This window comes from Macaca thibetana, chromosome X, assembly GCF_024542745.1.
Source record: "Macaca thibetana thibetana isolate TM-01 chromosome X, ASM2454274v1, whole genome shotgun sequence".
NCBI classification, from domain to species: domain Eukaryota; kingdom Metazoa; phylum Chordata; class Mammalia; order Primates; family Cercopithecidae; genus Macaca; species Macaca thibetana.
The window spans coordinates 130,316,200-130,335,581 of NC_065598.1; the positions used below are offsets into that span (position 1 = coordinate 130,316,200).

The 19,382-nt window shown below is 40.5% G+C and overlaps 1 protein-coding gene across 1 annotated transcript; it reads left to right on the forward strand.

The window, feature by feature from the left end:
• Positions 1–5,945: 5,945 nt before the first annotated feature.
• On the forward strand, positions 5,946–19,037 carry LOC126946437 (cancer/testis antigen 55). The gene is made up of 6 exons (XM_050776728.1): positions 5,946–6,698; positions 7,981–8,165; positions 15,050–15,194; positions 17,282–17,394; positions 18,090–18,277; positions 18,565–19,037. Exons 1-6 carry the CDS (start codon positions 6,605–6,607, stop codon positions 18,632–18,634), a joined length of 795 nt encoding a protein of 264 aa, XP_050632685.1. The 5' UTR covers positions 5,946–6,604; the 3' UTR covers positions 18,635–19,037.
• Positions 19,038–19,382: the final 345 nt, after the last annotated feature.

A 19,382-nucleotide genomic window follows, 5' to 3' on the forward strand; every position in this document is an offset into this window, starting at 1 on the left:
TTAACTGTACATCTGCAGAAGAGATACGCTCTGTGAACGTAAACAACTCCTCTTTGTTATGCTTAGTGTGTAGTTCTCTGTTTTGTCAAAATTTCAAATTCTGCTTAATCAGCCATATTTACAAGGATCCCTGTTCCTTTCGTGTTGGAGAATATGGTGTTTCAAATTGACGTTCTTATTTCTATTGGCAAATTGAGGTTGCACGTACACCTCTAGTACCATCCCAGGAATACAGAGTTTATTCTATGTTTTCCTTTCTTTCCATCTTTCCACGTGTATTGTTTCCTTCTCAGCTTTGGAGAACCCTACCTTCCATTATCCTTTGTGTATTTACTTCTTTGTGCAATCCTGCCATATATACTCTCCTACTCTGGGCAGCCTTCCATCTGTACTCTAACTCCCTGTTCTCATGGACCCTGGCTTGCACAAGGCCTCCTTGGAAACATTTTTTGGCAGACTCCCTGCCTGCCTTCCTAAACTTGGGTGCCCTGCTCTACAGAGATGGGAGGGCTAGAGAAAAAGGCTCTCCGTTGCCTTTGGAACTCCTCACAGAACTGGCTTTTAGTCACCACGTCATTGTAATAGTCACCTAGGACCGCCTGGGTTAAGTGTTTCATGAGTTTGTTTCCAGAGCTGATGGCCTGGCCAGAGGAGCGAAGTGTTGGGGTTGGTTAAGGGCTATCGGTCTAAACATCCACAACTGAGGACTCAGATTAGTTAGCACTCTTGTTGGTCTCATAAGGGGGAGGAAGTGAGTTCACCCTTCTGGGGCAACTTCATCCTACAGTGGTTTCACTTCCTAAGAGCATTGCCCCAGTTAACCCTAAATGATGTGAATTAGAAACTTCATTCCCCAAATCCTATGGATAGTTGAAGGCCTATTGTATATACCAAAGATGAAAAGCAAAACCTTGTTGTTGAAGTTCCTTTGAAAGGAAACAAAAGGTGGTTGGGCATGGTGGCTCACGCCTGTAATCTCAGCATTTTGGGATGCCGAGGCGGACTGAGCTCAAGCATTTGAGACCAGCCTGGTCAACATGATGAAACCTAATCTCTACTAAAAATCCAAAAAAATTTAGCTGGGCCTGATGTTGGGTGCCTGTAGTCCCAGCTACTTGGGCTTGCTGAGGCGGGAGATTCCTTTGAACCCAGGAGGCCGAGGTTGCAGTGAGCCAAGATCATGCCAATGCAGTCCAGCCTGGATGACGGAGGGAGACTCCATCTCAAAAAAAAAAAAAAAAAAAAAAAAAAAAAGAAAGGAAACAAAAGGTACAATTTATTTTGACAGCATAAAGAACTTGCCTCACAGTGGTTAGGGGGACTGATCATCTGTGTTCTCCTAAAACTCCTTTGTTGAAACCGTAATCCCCAATGTGATCTATATGGAGATGGGGACTTTGGGACGCTATTAGACTTAGATGGGTTATGAGAGTAGAGTCCCATAATGGGAGTAGTATCCTTAGAAGAAGAGGAGAAGCCAGCGTTTGCTCCCGCTCCTCCATGGGAGGAAACAGCCAGAAGTTGACAATCTTCTAGCCAGAAAGAGGGCCCTTGCCCTAAATCAAATCAGTCAGCATCTTATTCTTGGACCTGCCAGCCTCCGGAACTGTGCAATATAAATGTCTGTGGTATTGTGTTATAGCCGACAAAGCTAAGACAACAGAGAGCTGACATTGACATTCTGTAACAAATAAAAGCAATCTAAACACTCATTGTGTTTTGAAAACCAAAGATATGAATTGGAAAAACTCCCATCACATGAGAATTCCAAATTTCCCATGGATGGGAATTGTCCCCATCCATTAAATCATAATGAATAATATACTTATTGATACATGTCTTCTAAAGTCTTGTCACTCTATTCTTACAGAAATATTTGTCTAAACACTAGTCCAATACTTATTGCCAGTGTAGCTTTTGTAATGGAAGGAGTAACATTTTACTCCATGGTGCAACTCATGTACACAAGGGAGGCTGAATCACTGATATGCAAGAAAACCCAATTTGTTGGCCGATTTTACTTACAAGGTGCTGCTGTGGTCAGACCCTGAGGACAGGTTGCAACGCCAGGAAAAAGCTGAGTTGAGCCGGGATCTAATGTCTTCCGAACTACAGCTCTTACCTTTACAGCCAGCTGTAACATTACCCTGAATGAGGCCAAATACTGTTTAGATAGATGCATGTAGGAAAGCAAAGTATTCAGATTTGGTGTGAATTGCCTTAAAGCCAGATTCTTTCTCAGGTTGCCTGGAATGGTTCAGGATGTTACCCTTTTGTGATTCAATTAATTGCTGTGGTATTTATTGAAAACCTACCATGGGCCCAGCACTGTTCTAGATGCTTAACGCCCAGCAGATGGAAAAAGCAACAACGAACAAAAGCTCTGCAGTCATGAAGCTGACATACAAGTGGGAAGAGACAGACAACACTCGGATAAGCATATGAATAAGTAAGAATTTCTGTCTAGCAGTTAGTGACATAAAGAAAAGTAAGCAGGTGTTTGTGATAAGAGGTTTTTGAAGGCAGTGACCACGGACAGATTGTTTTCAATATTTTCAGTCGGAGTCAGTTTCCCTGATTTGAGGGTGAAACATGCAGGTCATTAGAAGCCAAGAAGGCAAATCACATGATTATATCTCTGCTGGAATCTGGCACTGAATGGTTGCTTCATGGATACTTGTGAAGGTGTGCATTTTGTTCATAGGAGACAGTTAAAATGTGCAAAGGTTTAATGGGGTGCATGGCATCCCTGTTCAGAATTGCTGTTAAATTACTTTGTGTCGAGCATCTGTATATGGCATGCACTGGGCTAAGGCCTTGGGGCACACACGTCATTTAATCCTCACAAAGAATCCTATGAAGGAAGTCCCAGTAGCGTCGTGTCCATTCTACAGCCAAGTCAGGGACACAAACAGGCAAGATGGGGCACACAGCTGCTCTGTGGCCCAGTGGAATTCATCCCCTGACATTCAGGCCCAGCAGCCATTTCTTATCTGACGTGTTCCCGGCCTCTGGAGGCACCTCCCACCACAAGAGATCATTCACAATGTTTTCAGCAGGGTGGTAGAGAAGAGCCCCTTTTTTGTTCTGCAGTATTCTCTCAGCAGGGACCTGTCTTCCTGGTGCTGGAATCTACCTGTAGCTTCTCTGCCAGCAAGTTTGATCCCTGCAGAGGAGGCTGAGTCTTACTTAGTGAAGTTTGCCAGAGAAGGCTGTTTCTTACCTCTTTCTAAGGCTATTTCTTAGCACCAATCTCTTGCTGCAGCATCCGTTATTAGCTCTATTTGTGCCAGCAGGTATACATGGAAGGGTTTTGGGCATGTTTTCATGTCTGAATGGCTGCTGTCTCTTTGGTTCTTTCTACTTTCTTCTGTGCCATGATTGAAACTAACAAATTTAAGCCATTGATATTTTTCAATCATTCTTTAAAGGTGGTGAGACTACAGGTATGTTTTCAAAGGATTGATAGTTTTTGCTGATGGATGGCATGGAGTGTGTAAAGAAAATGGAGAAAACTAAGGGTTTTGGCAGGGATATGATGTTAACCCACTGTTTGAACTGAGCTGGCATCATCTGAGATGGGGAAGATTTAAGGAAGCGCAAGGGTTGAAGGAAGCTCAGGACATGTGGAATTTTGGACACCTTACCCTTGAGGTATCTATGGGATAACGATGTGTATAACTCAGTATATACACGGGATTGGGAGTACCTGAATGTAGATGCCATGGGGCTGGCATGTGGAGAGAGAAGCCATTCAGGGCCTGAGTTCTGGAGCAGTCTTGTGGGATCCTGATAGGAGGAACATCTCCCAAAAGAGGCTGAGAAGGAGTCTTTCTAGGAGAGGGTGGTCACACAGAAGACTGAAGAACTTGTTACAAGAAATGGGGAGTCCTCAACTGTGTCAAACACTAAGAGGTTGAGTGATGAGAGCTTAGCATATTGACCACTGGATTTGGTGACGTGGAGGTTTCCTGTCATCTTAAGAGCAAATTAGGGGCATGATGGGGATAAAAGCCTAATGCCAGAGGAATAAGGAGGGAATGAGAGCTCAGGAAGTGAGTAGAGGTGATTCTTGAAATAGCATTTGCTGTGGGGGACAGGATACAGAAGAATGGGACTGAAGGGGAAATGAGGTCAAGGAAGCTTATTTATCTATGTACACTTTGAAGATGGGAGTTATTTGTGAAGTTTTTAAGATGGGTGATTCTTGTGTATGTTTGTATGTTATTCTTTTATAGGCAAAGATTAAAAAAAAAGATTGTTGATGCAGAATGAAGAGAGGCAATAGCAATAGAAACAACATTCTCAGAGAAAATGTGTCAAGAGAATGGTTCTATGTGCTCAGTGGAGTGTCAGCCCTGGCCAGGGGCTGCGATGTCCTTCCACTGTTACAAGAGGGAAGGAAGAGAGAGCCAGGATGGGTGTCAGGAGGTTCACAGAGGGGCTCCTGTTTCGCGGCCTGTGTTTTCTCAGAGAAATAAGAGGAAATGTCTGCGTACCTGTGTGTCTTAATTTTTCATTGATAATCGTAGAATATTGGAGTAATCAAAATGTACAAGAGCAGTTGCTGTGGGTTGAATTTTGCCCTGAAAGAGATATGCTCAAGTTCTGAGCCCCAGTACCTATGAATGTGACTATTTGGAAATAGGGTCTTTGCAAAAAAAAAAAAAAAAAAAAAAATCAAGTTAAGATGAGGTCCTACAGCATTGGGATTAGTCATACATCCCTAATCCAATGAGTGGTGTCCTTATAAGAAGAGGTACATCGGACACACAGACAGATGGGGAAGAACACCATGGGATGAAGGAGGAAGAGACTGGAGTGATGCATCTACAACCAAAGGAAAGCCAACCAATTACTACTGGCAACCTACAGAATCTTGGAATAAACTCTCCCTCAGAGCTTGCCAGAAAGAACCAACCTCACTGAAACCTTGATTTCAGACTCATAGCCTGCAAAACTGCCAGAGAATAAATTTCTGTTGTTTAAAGCCACGCAGTTGTAGTAATGTGCTGTGGCCTCCCTAGGAAATTAACACAGCTGTGTTGCATCTTGAGACATAGCTAACCCTCAACCGATCCTGTTAACCAGATGCTAAACTTTGGCAAGGCTCTTACTTGTTCTCATAGTAGGAGAGGAAAGACAAACAGCTTTCATGCACAGTGCCCATGGGTTGCAGCAGAATCATCCAAACTGTTCTCTTTGCTTCCTGCTCTGACCTCTTCCAGCCTGTTCACAACCAAGCACCTGTGATCCCTGGAAGGCTCCAAATCCTTCAGGGACTTTACACATCATGGACAATAAAAGTGAAAGGACTTCCAGTGTCCCACTATCCCACATGCAGCCTGAACCTCTATTACCTCTTTTACCATACTTCCTACTCTTCTAGCTATTCACTGCCTCTGCTCTAATCACTTGGCTTTTCCTTGAGTACATCAGGCACAGTCTTGCTGTATGGTCTTTGCACAAACTGCGCCCTCCATCTGAACGGCTCCCACCAAAATAGCTGCCTGGCTAACTCCAACATCTTTCTCAACTATTGCTTTCCAATGAGGGCTACTCTGACCATGCTATTGTAAAGTGCAATCCAACCCCCCATGCCCAGCACTGTGGATCTCCCTTGTCCTGCTATATTTTTCCTCGGCATTTATTGCCTTCCAACATATCATATATTTTATTATGTGATGCTTAGTGTCGCCCTTTTGTCATCCTGTGAAAAAACTACCCTCACGGGGTGAAGATTCTTGACTCTTTCATTCACTAACAAATTTTAAGAACACAGAACAGTGTCTGGCTCACAGTTAGTGCCCTACGAGTTTTGCTGAATGAATGAATAAGGGTAATGTGTATAGCAGAGTAATGTAAGTATAACCAGGTAAGCGATGAGTTCATGGTAGCAATGATCATAAAAGGATTCTATTATAAATTATCACTGGACTCAAAATGGGAGTCCTAGCACAAAAGACACGTACTTGCCATCACTAAAACATTGCCTACCCAAATGATGCCTTTTCTCCACAAAACTGATCCCTGGTGAGGACTAACTATTGACTGCCCACTGAGTGGTGACTCCTTATACTAAGCACCACGAATACAGGGGCAAGAGAAGGATGTTTGGCTGCACAGACGGTGTTTTAGGCACCCATCCTCCCAGGGAACCCAAGAGAAGAGCCCTGTACCTCCTTAGTATATGGAGAACCCAAGCTCCCAAGCCATTTCCCCCAGGCCATCCTAATGGCACCCTCAGCCTTGGTGGGAGAAGCGACGATGTTCCCACCCATCACCTTTTAATAGCCACAGGAACCTGCCCGCCCACCCACTGCACGCCCATTGGCTGGACAGTGGTAAAGGCGAGCCCTGATGAGCGCATGCTCAGAGGGAGAAGTCAGAGGGGAACCTGGGAGCTCCTTTGGAGGCTGCGATGTCCCTGACTCTCCCAAGGGGGGCTCACTATTGGCTGGGTCCCATGCCACAGAGGCTGAGGAGGAGAAGCAGGAGGTGAGTCCCTGAGGAGACGCCGTGACCTGAGGGCTTCCCTTACTGAGGAGACTTCGTGCTTCCTCTGTCACAAGCGGTGCCCAGGCTGGTGGTGACAACTGGGACGATGCTCAGGCTTCTGAGACTTGCTTTGGCCTTCTACGGGAGAACGGCCGACCCTGCAGAGCAACAGGGCCCACAGCAGCAGGGGCTCCCACAAGGTATTCCTCTGTGTGTCCACTTTTCCCCCACCCCAGAAGCCTCCCAGTAGGGGTTCTCCTCACCCCTGGAATGAGGCTGTGGTAACTCGGGCGGGTACAGCATGTGACGGCGGCTCCATCTTGTGTGTGCATGGGGAGGCAACCCTAGTCCTCAACAAGTCCCTGAGAACCAACTCCCAAACTCTCCTGTCCATCTAAAGCGGGAAAGGTGTTGACAGAGAAGACCTTGGGGGCTGTACCTCCTGTGCTTTCCCCCCACGTGGTTGTGCAGCACATGCCTATTTATATTTCCAGTAGGCGAGAAACTCCCTAATTTGCGAGTGAATTTAGGCTTGTATCCCAAATGGGAATGTAATTTGAAGCCAAGTTGATACCTTATACTTATCCGATCCCGAAGGCACAGAACTCCTGTGGGGCAACTGCTGAGGTTTGATCCCTAAGTATTGCTGATCAGCTAGGCTTGTGCAGAACAAAAAAAGAAAGAAAAGAAGAAGGAAAAAAAAATAAAGAAAACCATTCAGATGCCGTTTTGGGCTAGCCTTCAATCTCCAGATATCTTTTAGTCTGCTGAGACAGTTAAGTATCTATAGAAAGTGCTACTCATCATAATTGGTGATAATGATGAAGGAACATAATAGGAGCAGAAGCTTGACTCATATGTAGACATGGTGCTAACAGGTAACATTTACACACTCTTGTGCAAGGCACTCACAGCTCTCGACAGTTGGTGTGCATGTTAATATTAATATTCACAAGCTGGGCTCGGTGGCTCACACCTGTAATCCCAGCTCTTTGGGAGTTCCAGGTAGGTGGATCACTTGAGGCCAGGAGGTGGAGACCAGCCTGGGCAACATGGCTAAACCCCATCTCTACTAACAATTCAAAAATTAGCTGGGTGTGGCGGCACACACCTGTAGTCCCAGTTGCTTGGGAGGCTGAGACATGAGAACCGCTTGAACCTGGGAGGCGGAGGTTGCTGCTAGCCCAGATTGCGCCACTGCACTGCAGCCTTGGTGACAAAGCCAGACTCTGCTCAAAAAATTAAAAAATAGTTTAAAATTTTAACATTTAAATTTTGATAAATTTTAAAAAATATTTTAAAAACCTACAACAACCCTATTAGTCGAAATTGTGATTGTTGTGGATTGACAGATGAAAACGAGGTCAGAGATGTTATAAAACTTCTCTGTCCAGGGTTATGCAGATGGTGAGTGTAAGACTTATTTGTAGTAGGTGTTTGCATTTGAGGCCAATAATATGACCTAGTTTCTTTATCTTGTAGGTGACACCCAGTTGAAAACTGTGCAGGGAGTTGTCACAAGTTTCTGTGGTGATTATGGCATGATTGATGAGTCGATCTTCTTCAGTAGTGATGTTGTGAGTGGCAACGTGCCTCTAAAAGTTGGACAAAAAGTAAATGTGGTTGTGGAAGATGATAAACCACTTTATGGATTCAGAGCAATCAAGGTGAGATGTGCATGAGTTTGGAAATTGTGTCTTATCCCAGTGGGCTTTCTTTCTGCATCTTTCTTTTCTTGTATTAATCCAACATCTCTGCTGTGATCCGTAGAGGGGATGTAGACCGCAATTTGAAGCCCCACCCCTCTGAATCTGTTGGGTTCTTCTGTTCTAATAGTTGTAGTAATTTGTGCTGTAAAACATAAAAATTACTTATCTATTATTCTAATCTTTGAACAATATGAGTAACAATAATAATTATTGAACTCTTTATAATCCTGCAACTTCCCTTATCAGGTAAAAAAAACATTTTCTGTAGTGCGCATTCATAGCAGTGGAATTTCTATGTCAAACCATGTGCGTTGTAAATATTTTAAAAAGAGCTTCATGGAATTATAATTCCATGAAGAATGTCATTTGTATTTTCATAGGAGTTGCATTGAATCTGTAGATTGCTTTAGGTTACGGACATTTAACAATATTTATTCTTCCTGTCCATGAACATATGATGTATTTTCATTCATTCCTGCCTCCTTCAATTTCCTTTGTCAATGGTTTATAGTTTTCAGTGTTGCAATCCTTCACCTCCTTGGTTAAATTTATTCCTATTTTAATTTTTTTGAAGGTGTTGTAAATGGGATTGTTTCTTGATATCTTTCTCAGATAGTTCCCTATTGTTATATAGAAATGCTACTGATTCTTGTATGTTGTTTGTGTGTCGTGCCACTTTCCTGAATTTGTTTATTAGACCTAGTAGCTTTTTAGTGATGTTTTCAGGGTTATTTATATATAAGAGCTTCCCGTCTGCAAACAGGGTCAATCTAAATTCTTCCTTTTGAATTTAGATGCCTTTTGTTTCTTCTTGCCTAATTTTTCTGGCTAGCACTTCCAGAAGTATGTGTGATAGAATGGGCAAAAGTGGGCATTTCTGTCCTGTTCCCGGTCTTAGAGGAAAAGCCTGGAACATTTCCCCATTCAGTATGTTGTTACCTGTGGGTTTATCATGTATGACCTTTATTGTGTTGAGGTGCACTCCTCCTATATCTAATTTGTGGAGTTTTTAATCACGAAGGAGTGTGGAATTTGATCAAATTCTTATCCTGCTTAAATTGGAATGATCCTATGACTTTTGTCCTTTATTCTGTTCATGTGATATAGCACATTTATTGATTTGTGTATGTAGAAAATTCCTTGCTTCCCAGGGCTGAATCCCTCTAGAACATGGTGAATGATTTTTTTAATGTGCTGTGGAATTTGCTTTACTAATACTTTGTTAAAGATTTTGCAACTGTGTTGATCAGGAATTTTGGCATGTAGTTTTCTTCGGTTTTCTCTTCTTTGTGTTTCCTTGTCTGGGTTTTCCACCAGGGTAATGCGTTGTGACAGAATGAGTTTGGAAGTGTTCCTCTCTTGCCCGTTTTTTTTTTTTTTTTTTTTTTTGGAATAGGTTTAAAAGTATAGCTATTAATTATTCTTCTTTATATATAAATTTGGTAGTATTAGGAAGGGAAGTCATTCTATCTTAGACTCTTCACTGATGGGGGATTTTTTATTACTGAATCACTTTCCTTACTCATTAATGATCTGTTCAGATTTTCTATTTATTCACCATTACATCTCGGCAGGTTGTATGTGTCCAGGAATGTATTCATTTCTTCTAACTTCTCCTATTTGTAGCCAGATGATTGTTCATAATCTTCCTTATGATACGTTTTGTTTTGGTGATGTCAGTTGTGCTGTCTCCTTTTTCATCTTTGATTTTAGTTATTTGAATCTTCTCTCTTTTTTCCTTAGTCTAGCTAAAGTTTTGTTGATTTGCTTTACCTCTTCAAGAAACCAAGTCATTGTTTCATTGATATTTGTATTGTTCTTCTCATTTCTATTTCATTTATTTCTGCTCTGATCTTTATGATTTAGGCCCTAATTTTGCATTGCAATTTTTTCTTGTTTGTCTAGTTCCTCAAGGTGCAGTGTGAGGTTGTTTATTGAAGATGCATATTTTCTTTTGAGGTAGGCTTAATTGATGTAAATTTCACTTTTAGAATTGCTTTTGTTGTATTTCATGGGTTTTCATATGTTGTGCCTTCATTTTGCTTCAACTCAAGAAATGTTTACACTTTGCTTCTAATTTCTTCATTGATCCATTGGTTATTTAGGAGCATGTTTTTTAATTTCCATCCACTTCTAAAGTTTCCACAGTTCCTACTTTTATTGATTTCTAATACTTCACCATTGTGGTCAGAGAACTGATTTGATCTTATTTCAAACTCCTTTAATTTGCTAGTATCTGTTTTATGGCCTGCCCCATAATCTATCCTCGAGAATGTTCCACATGCAGTTGGAAAGAATATGTGTTTTGGAGTATTTGGATGGAATGTTCTGTAAATGACTGTCAGGTCCATTTGGTCCAGAGTGCAGATAAATTCCACTTTCTGTGGAGTCAGTGTTCTGTTGGGGCAATCTGTTCATTGCTGCAAGTTGGGTGTTGAAGTCCCCTACTATTATTGCATTGCACTCTACCTCACCATTTAGACCTTAATATCTGCTTTGTATATTTAGGTGCTGCTATGTTGGGTCCATATTTTTGGAAATCATTATATCCTCTTGATGAATTGACTCCTTCATCATTATATAATGGTCTTGATCTCTTTTTACAGTTTGTGATATGAATCTTATTTTATTTGAAATCAGTTTAGCACCTCCTGCGCTCTTTTGGTTTCCCTTTACATGGAAGAATATCTTTTTTCATGCCTTCATTTTCAGTTTACAAATGTCTTTTAAGGAGAAGTGGGTCTCTCATAGGTTTGGTTGTTGCTGTTGTTGCTTTTTAAATTTATTCAGCTACTCTGTGCATTTTAGTTGGAGGATGTCATCCATTACTATCAAGGTAATTATTGATAGGTAAGGATTTACTGTTGTCACTTAGAGAATTTTTTCTACCTATTTTGTAGGTAATTTCTTCCTTTCTTCCTCTTTTACTGTTTTCCTTGATGGATAAGAGATTTTTCTCTATTAGTATGTTTTGCTTTTTTATTTGTTTTAGTGTGTCTATTACAGGATTTTTTTCTTTGTGGATAGCATGAGGCTTACAGAAACATAATCACAGCAGTTTATTTTACTGATAACATAACTTTGATCACAAAATGCAAACACTCTACCGTTTAACTCCACCCATGGATTTTGGGTTTTCTGTTTCACACTTTACTACAATTTTTTATATTTTATATCCCTTAATTAATTATTGTACTTATTTTATTTTTACTAGTTCAGTTCTTTAACCTTTACATGAAAGATATAAGTGATCTGGAAACCACCATTACCTTATTAGAATATTCTGAATTTGTGTAGTTACGTTTACTGGTGAGTTTTATACCTTCATATAATGTTTTTGCATTACTCATTAGCATCCCTTATGCCAGTTGGAAGAACTCTCCTTAGCATTTCTTGTAAGACAGTTGTGGCGGTGAGGAAGTTTCTCAGCTGTGATTTCTCTGTAAAAGTCTTTATCTCCCCTTCACTTCTGGGTACATTATTCTTGGTTAGAGATTTTTTTCCTTGCGTTCCTAAAATAGACTATCCCACTCTTTCCTGGCCTTTTATGCTTCTGCTGAGAAGTCTTCTGGTAGGCATATTGGAAGTGCCTTATATATGATTTGCTTCGTTCTTCTTGCTGCTCTTGGGATTCTTTATTTTTCATCTTTGACAGTTTGATTTTAACATGTCAGGGGGTAATCTTATTTGGATTGTATCTGCATGCAGAACTTTGGTCATCCAGTACCTAGATGTTTGTAACTTTCTCTGAGTTTGGATGGCTCTCCATTATTATTTGAGATTGGATGACTCTCCATTATTATTTTTTAAATGATCTTTTTACTCCTCCCGCTTGAATGTGAATGACTCATACTATTGCTCTTCTGATATTGTCCCAGAAATCCAGTAAGTTTTTTTTTTTCTTTCCGTGCCATTCCTTTTAATTTTGTCTCCTCTGACTGTATATTTTCAATGAAGCTATCTCCAAGTTTCCAGATTCTTTATTTTGCTCGATCAGTTGTTCTTTGGATGTTCTCTATTGTGTACTTCCTTCATTGTATTTTTCAACTTCTGGATTTGCTTGGTTTTTTAAACATTCTTTCAATCTTTCTTTCAAATTACTCTGATAAATTCCGAATCATTTCTGTGTAATTGTTTTCAAGGTTCACATAGCATGTGGAAAATAAATATTTTGAATTATTTGTTAAACAACTCATACATTCCTATCACTCTAGGGTCAATCACTGGCGCCTTGTTTTGTCAGTTTGGTGATGTCATGTTTTCCTTATTGTTCTTAATCTTTGTGGTCATGTGTTTGTATCTGTGTATTGAAGAAGTAGGTATTCATTTCAGTCTTTGCAGTCTAGCTTTTAGGGGACATCCTTTAGCAGTAAGCCTGTCCGGAAACTCTACATAGGTCTCTTTTGGTCCTTATGCTTGTGAACACTGCAGCTATTGAAGTCCTAGGGGGCTGCCTATTCCCAGGGACACAACGACAGATGCTACAATGGCTGAGATTCCCTTGGTTATGGAGGCTGGTCCCTTGTGAGACTGGAATCCAAACCTCCATTCACTGAGAACTCCCTGTGGCTGTAGAATATTCTGAGCATAAGGCCACTGGAATCACTCGACAGAGATGTAGACCAGGTATTGAGTTTGTTTTGCTGTGGTTGTGGCTTTCTGTCTGGTGCCAGGGTGGGTCTAGAGACTCTGTCCACAAGTACCATCTGAGAGTCAGGGGCCATGGGCGTCTGTCAAGTGGTGACCTGATATTGGGTTCCCAGGCAATGTCCTATGCTTGCTACTATCTCTCTCCTCTGGGTGGATGGTATCTCTCTCTATGCTGTGCTGTTGAAGGTCGGGGAAGGGGTGATATGGGTAATGTAAAACTGTTCTTACTACCCTCTTCAATGCATCTTTTCTTATTTTCATGCTATAACTGGGTACCATGGTCTCTCATCTGGTTTCCTTATGTCAAATGAGGGTATTTTCATACAAGGATAGTTTTTCACATTGATGTTTCTGCAGGAGGACGATCACTGGAGAGTCCCATTTTTCCCTCTTGCTCCCCTCCTCCTCCATCTATTTAATTTTTACATGCTATAAATATGTCCATCTTGTCCACGTGGCTTCTGTGTTCAGGAAGTATCCTTAGGCTAATTCTAAGACATAATTTACAGGAGTATTCACTTAGCTTTTCTTCTGAAAGTCATTCATTTATTTATATCTAAACATACAGCCAGTCTGGGTTTGCTTTTCATGTGCAGGACTGAGAGAAGGATCCACATCTTGTTTCACTACTGGCTACTCAGTTGTCCCTCAACATTATCTGTTTGTACCTGCTGTTGTGTTGGTGGCATTTGCAAGGCATAAGAAAGAGAGTTGGGAGCCATGAGACGTGGGCAAAGTTTTAGTCTGCAATATGTCTGTGAGTTGGCATGGAGTCAAGGCTCAGAGAGGTCCAAGGGTCCTATGGATCACCCACTTGGATACTGTCAAAAGTGGGGATAGATACATGGGCAGGAGACTGGTGCCTCATTCCTTCATGATAGTAGGTGAGGGGAAAATAAACATCAGATTGGTATTGACAGTTGGAAAGGCACCAGTTAAGAAATGGGAATAGCAGCAAACTAGGCTATTTTTAAAACCATGAAAAATTACTGACAACTCAGTGGCTCAAGTTTCCATCAGAAGTCTTTGATCAGCAAATTCCAACCCTAGGAGTTTATCCTATAGTTCAGTCAGGCAAGTAGCCCAAATGCTAGGATACAAGTGAAATGTCTAATTACGTGGAATTGGGTTAGTAAATTATGGCACATCCATTAATTGGGATTCCCTATGACTCTTACTGTCCTTTCTTGTTATTTAAAAACCTTTGTGTTAATTTAATATGATACTTTAATACTGAATACCATGCTAATTTGCTTTTAAAACAGGCATTTACATATGTATATATATATTTGTGCACAGACAAAAACATCAGGATGAGTGTTACTGCCAAAATGTAGTCCCTGGTGGTCTCTTGGTAATGGAATATGGATTATGGGGTAACCGCCTTTTGCTGTCTGCATATCTGGTTTTTGTTTTTCCTATTTTTAGTACAATGAACTTGCATTATTTCTGTAAGTTTTAAGGATTATAAAATAAGGACTATTACACTTCCAATAAGGAAAAAGGTTTGTATGCCTCTTTATTGTAGATAAAGTAAAGCCCTAATTTGGCTTGGTTTTTTGAACCTTCCCCAGTTGAGGTTATTGCTCCAACTTTATCTTGTGCTTCTCTCTCCTAGGCCTGGATCTCAAATGTTAGGATTTTGCTCCCTAGGCTCCTAACTTCTGTTGTTTTTTTCTCTCCGCCTCCGTGCTCCTCTACCCCTGTTTACAAGGTTACACCTCTGTCTTCTTTCACAACCCAGCACAAATCTGACTTCCCCCAAGCAATGCCCCTATTTTCTCCCTGTCTGAAATGTTCTCCCTCTAGATAATTCACAGAAACCATTTTGAACTAGTTTTATATCCTTCATCGCAACCTGCTTATGACTACATACCTTTCCACTTTACCGTCATTTCATTGTGAATTTCTGCAGGCTAAGGACGGTATTTTTTAAATCTTGGAATCTAATGGTACAGGAGCATTAAACTCAGGTAGGCAATTAATGTTTTGGGATACATTTCACAATTCTTGAAGCACACACATGACTTTTACCATCATCTCAAGTCAATGGTCCATTTGCCAAGTGAACTATATTCACCAGTGTTTAGGATGGCTGTTGAAAATATTTTTGAATACAAGTGTTTTAATCATGTAATTTCCATGTTTAAATTTGTATTATTTTTGAAGTAACTCTTTCCTAAATCTTACAGGTGGATGTTGTGCCTCACCGCCTTTATGGTGCTGTACCCTCAGACTCAGGAACCAGAGTTTTAATTGGATGTGTTACTTCTATAAGTGAAGATACTATTTATATTAGTAACAGCATTTATTTTTCCATAGACATTTTTTCTGAAGGTATGATTTACATTTTGAGATATACGATCTAATTCTTAAATTTTTGAGAGGATTTTAGTCCTGGAACAACTTTTACAGTGTACTTGGCTTCAGTCAATGGCTCTTCAATGTTAGAAGTAGAAGTAGACCGTTCCAATCAAAATTAGGTACAATATAGGGGCAAATAGACAGTATTATAAATTGTGTGCTGTCGGCTATTGTGTGTTCATTTGTTCAATGCCCTCAGCAATGCCTGGATATATTTTTCATTCACATAAGAGTTTAATTTCTAATCATGGAAACAATCCTACAAGTACATAGAGACACTATTTTTAATAACCTTCAAGGACTATACTTGAAGGGATCATTTCTGTAGTTGGTTACTAGAGAAGTTTCAGTGACAGGGTAGATTACCAAATTTTAAAAGAATACACTTCAAATGCTTCAAATTTAGGATTGGAGATAGCGCCTTGTGAGTGTGTGTGTGTGTGTTGTTGTTGTTGAATTCTCTTTGTAATCAGCAGATATATTCTAATATTTAGCTTCTACCCAATGATATTTTTTTTGTCTGTTTTGTCTACTGCTGCTGTCATATAGCTTGGGTATAAATGGGGAGATTAGCTCTGCTTCCCCAGGCAGCTTACTGGTTTGTTTTCTTAGGTGCAAAAGCAGGACTCTGACCTGAATTTTGTTTTAAGATGTTGACACTGTCTGCTTTGTTGAGAAGAGACTATGAGGGAAAGGGTGGAGTCAGGAAATCAGTTAGGAAAATGTTGTAATATTCCTGGTGAGAGATGATGGAGATGTGAATGAAAAATGGCGAAGTGGAGGACCTGAGGATTGAGTTGACTCTGGATATATTTTGAAGTTAGAGAAGAACCCAGGAGGTAATGGATTAGATCTTTGATGTGGAGGAGAAATGAGTCTAAGGTACCTCCAAAGTTTTTGGTTTGAGCAGTGGTGAGAGTGGAGTTGCCAGTTTGTGATGTAGATGACTGAAGTAAACAAAAGTTGGTGAGTACGGAGAATACCAGCAACTCAGCTTTACACATGTTAGATTGGTGTAAGCATAAGGATAATTGATCCTGAGGTTGGTTAGAGCTGGAGGTATATACATTTTGGAGTTATAAGCATATAGATATATGTTAAACCCACACAAAATAAATGTATGTAAATTATCAGAGAAAGAGAGAGAGAGAGACAGAAGAGGTCTAACACTGTGTCTAGTGTCATTCTACAGTGTTAGGTCCTAAGGTGGAGAATTGTTTCACTTTGTTGATATTGCTAGTTTTCTGGAGTCATTGTGGCAATTTACTGTCTCACTTGCAGATGGGATTTCCATTTGCTCCAGATTCTTTCATGTAACTTTGTTATCCTGTGACTCACTTTTAACTTACTGCAAACTTCTGTTTGAAACTCAGTGGTCTTAACTGTAACCTGTGAGGCAGATACTTAAGAGTTCATCAGCCGAACACAACACCAGGGGAAATTCCTTCATTCTGAAAGTAACAACATTTTCTTGTGGTACTGCTACCACTACTACCAATCAACTGTTATTTGGTGGTTACTATGCACCAGGAATGATTCTGTGTGTATCGCACATATCAACTAATTCTCACAGCAGCTGCGTATCATGAAGGCTACTTACTGTGCTTCTCATTTTATAAATGAAGAAAACAAGGCACAGACAGTTTAACCACCTTTCTTAAGGTTGCAAACTGAGTGAGTGGCAGTGTCAAGATTCGAAGCCACGTAGCCAGGGTCAAACTTGTGCTCTTACCTACATGTTTGACTGCCTCTCACTAAGCAATTGTGAACACGAACAGTTGTTTAGTAAATCCTGTGCCGCTCCCTCAGATTGGCTGTGATGCACAGTTGACACTTTCCTCCATTTAAATTTGTTAAATCAGTAGAGGAGAATCAATGCCTAAGGATTATAAATTTCTTTTTGGACTTAGAGATTTGCAGTGTCTGTTTAAATATGCACAAAATGGACTTTAGTTCTAGCAGAACTGACTTTAAAGTAGTACACTATCAAATAACGTGTGAAATTAAACGTGACCTAGTTAAGAGATCATGACACTCACATTTCTCCATGGCTGTTTTAGATTTTGTGCCTTATAAGGGTGACTTGTTAGAAGTTGAATATTCCACTGAGCCAGGCATCTCAAACATCAAGGCAACTTCTGTGAAGCCCACCCGTTGTATTCATGTGGAAGAGGTAATTTCTTTCCTGTTGCTCCTGTCAGCAGTTTCTGATAACCCTTCCTTTGGTGAGAATTTACGTGACCAGGATTCTGTTGGGTGTAATGGGAATAACAGAAAATATGAAGAAATACATTCTTTGCCAACAAAGGAGCCACTTTTCTTATTGAAAAGGCAGGATCTTCCAAAGGAAATAATTAGAAAATTACGTAGAACGAGCACATGATTAAGTTCTAAATTGTGCATTTTACTCAATATCCAAGTGTTATTAGAATCTTCCAATGACAGGAGGAAGAAAAACAATCTTTGTGCCAGAAAATTTTAGGGAAAGAATGAGCAGAATGTGTTGTGGGACTTGAGCTTACCAGTAAATGCTGAGGATGATTTGGGTATTAAAGCCTGAATATGCGCAGGCAATTCAAGGCAACAGAGGGTAATGGACATATTTTGGTAATATTTAGAGCTGGATTTCTCATTTGAGACCCAGGCCTCATTCCCAGAGACTCTGATTTAATTGTTCTGAGGTGGAGCGTGGACATGGGTATTCTTACAAAGCACCCCTCGTGTTAGCAACGGGCCAACCAGTTTGGAAATCAATGATTTGCATCGAAGTGACCTGCACTCACGCAGGACCCAGAGTGAGGAGGTACAAAGCTGGTTACAGTGATTATTGGGCTTTTTCATAATCATTTCCATTATTTATACTCACAGGTCTGCATTACTAGCGTACATGGAAGAAATGGGGTGATAGATTATACTATCTTTTTCACCTTGGATTCTGTGAAACTTCCTGATGGATACATACCTCAAGTATACGATATCGTCAATGTGGTCATGGTGGAGAGCATTCAGTTCTGCTATATTTGGAGAGCGGTTTCTGTCACCCCAGCTCAAAAATCGTAATGACAAAGCATTTTTATTCTGTTTATCTTTCCTTTTATGAGCAGTAAAGGGACTGGTTTAACTGAAAAGGTTAGCTTAATAAGCCTAAATAGTATTTTACATATGGCTTTTCTGGTAAATCTAATTGAGATACTAGCTAGTTCAATTGGACCATGAACCCAGCTTAGGGAAGTGCCTTATCAATTAAAAACCACACGAAAATAGCTCGCTAGTCACTGGAGGAAAGGAGTTCTTAATTAAAATGAACACTGCCATTAAATTTGAATTCCATATTTCCCATTAGCAGCAGCGGATTCCAGGATGATGGAGGCCTGGGACGGCCCAAAAAGGAACGTCGGAGCCAAAGCATTTAACTGAAAAGGCATCAGGGACAGCATGTTAAAGGCATGATTTAAAGTTACAATTTGACTTCAGTTTTGAGCCCCCTTTATGCTGTCTGTACAATCTGTATTGTTCCATAGTCTCTTTCATCTTCTTTCACCCACATAACTCGCACTGTTTATTGTTTCAATATGTTCCTTATTCCCCATGCTAGAATGTAAACTCCACAATGGCAGGATGTGTTTTGATCTTTTTGTTGTTGTTGTTGTTGTTCTTTTTTTTTTCTGTTGTCATTAAAGCATCTCCAAGCACTTAGAAGAGTGCCTAACATAAAATGTTATTAAGCTCTATGACTGAATGATTGGGCCATCTATGATGTTTAGCTGCGGTTCATTCATCACTGGTTCCTTAGGAATAAAATTGTTGAGCAACGCATTAAGACCTCTGTCGATTTTTAAATAACACCAATAACCATAGAAAGCCGACTCTGCTGCACGTGAGCCTCCGTGAGCCACTTTGCTGCAGGGGTGCAGCTCATGTGAAGTCACGAAGAAACGTACAAACACAGAGCCCGTCGAAGGAAGGATAAGCTACTTACCCACTGGGAAAGGTTATACTAAAATTCCACAAGTAAACCCCATGAAACTTCATGCTTTCGTCTAATAGAACATTTAACTAGGTAGCTGTGACCTAGGGGAATGGATGTGTTCAGACCTTTGAGCATAGCTTGAGTGTCGTTGTGAACTTACCCTGAGTCCTGTGATTCATAATTTCACCACT

Excerpts from the sequence above, each read along its gene's own strand:
- LOC126946437 (XM_050776728.1), top strand. The coding sequence starts at position 6,605 with ATGCTCAGGCTTCTGAGACTTGCTTTGGCCTTCTACGGGAGAACGGCC. Across the intron at positions 15,195-17,281 it reads CATAGACATTTTTTCTGAAG|ATTTTGTGCCTTATAAGGGT; the intron begins GTATGATTTACA and ends TGGCTGTTTTAG. Across the intron at positions 17,395-18,089 it reads GTTGTATTCATGTGGAAGAG|GTCTGCATTACTAGCGTACA; the intron begins GTAATTTCTTTC and ends TTATACTCACAG.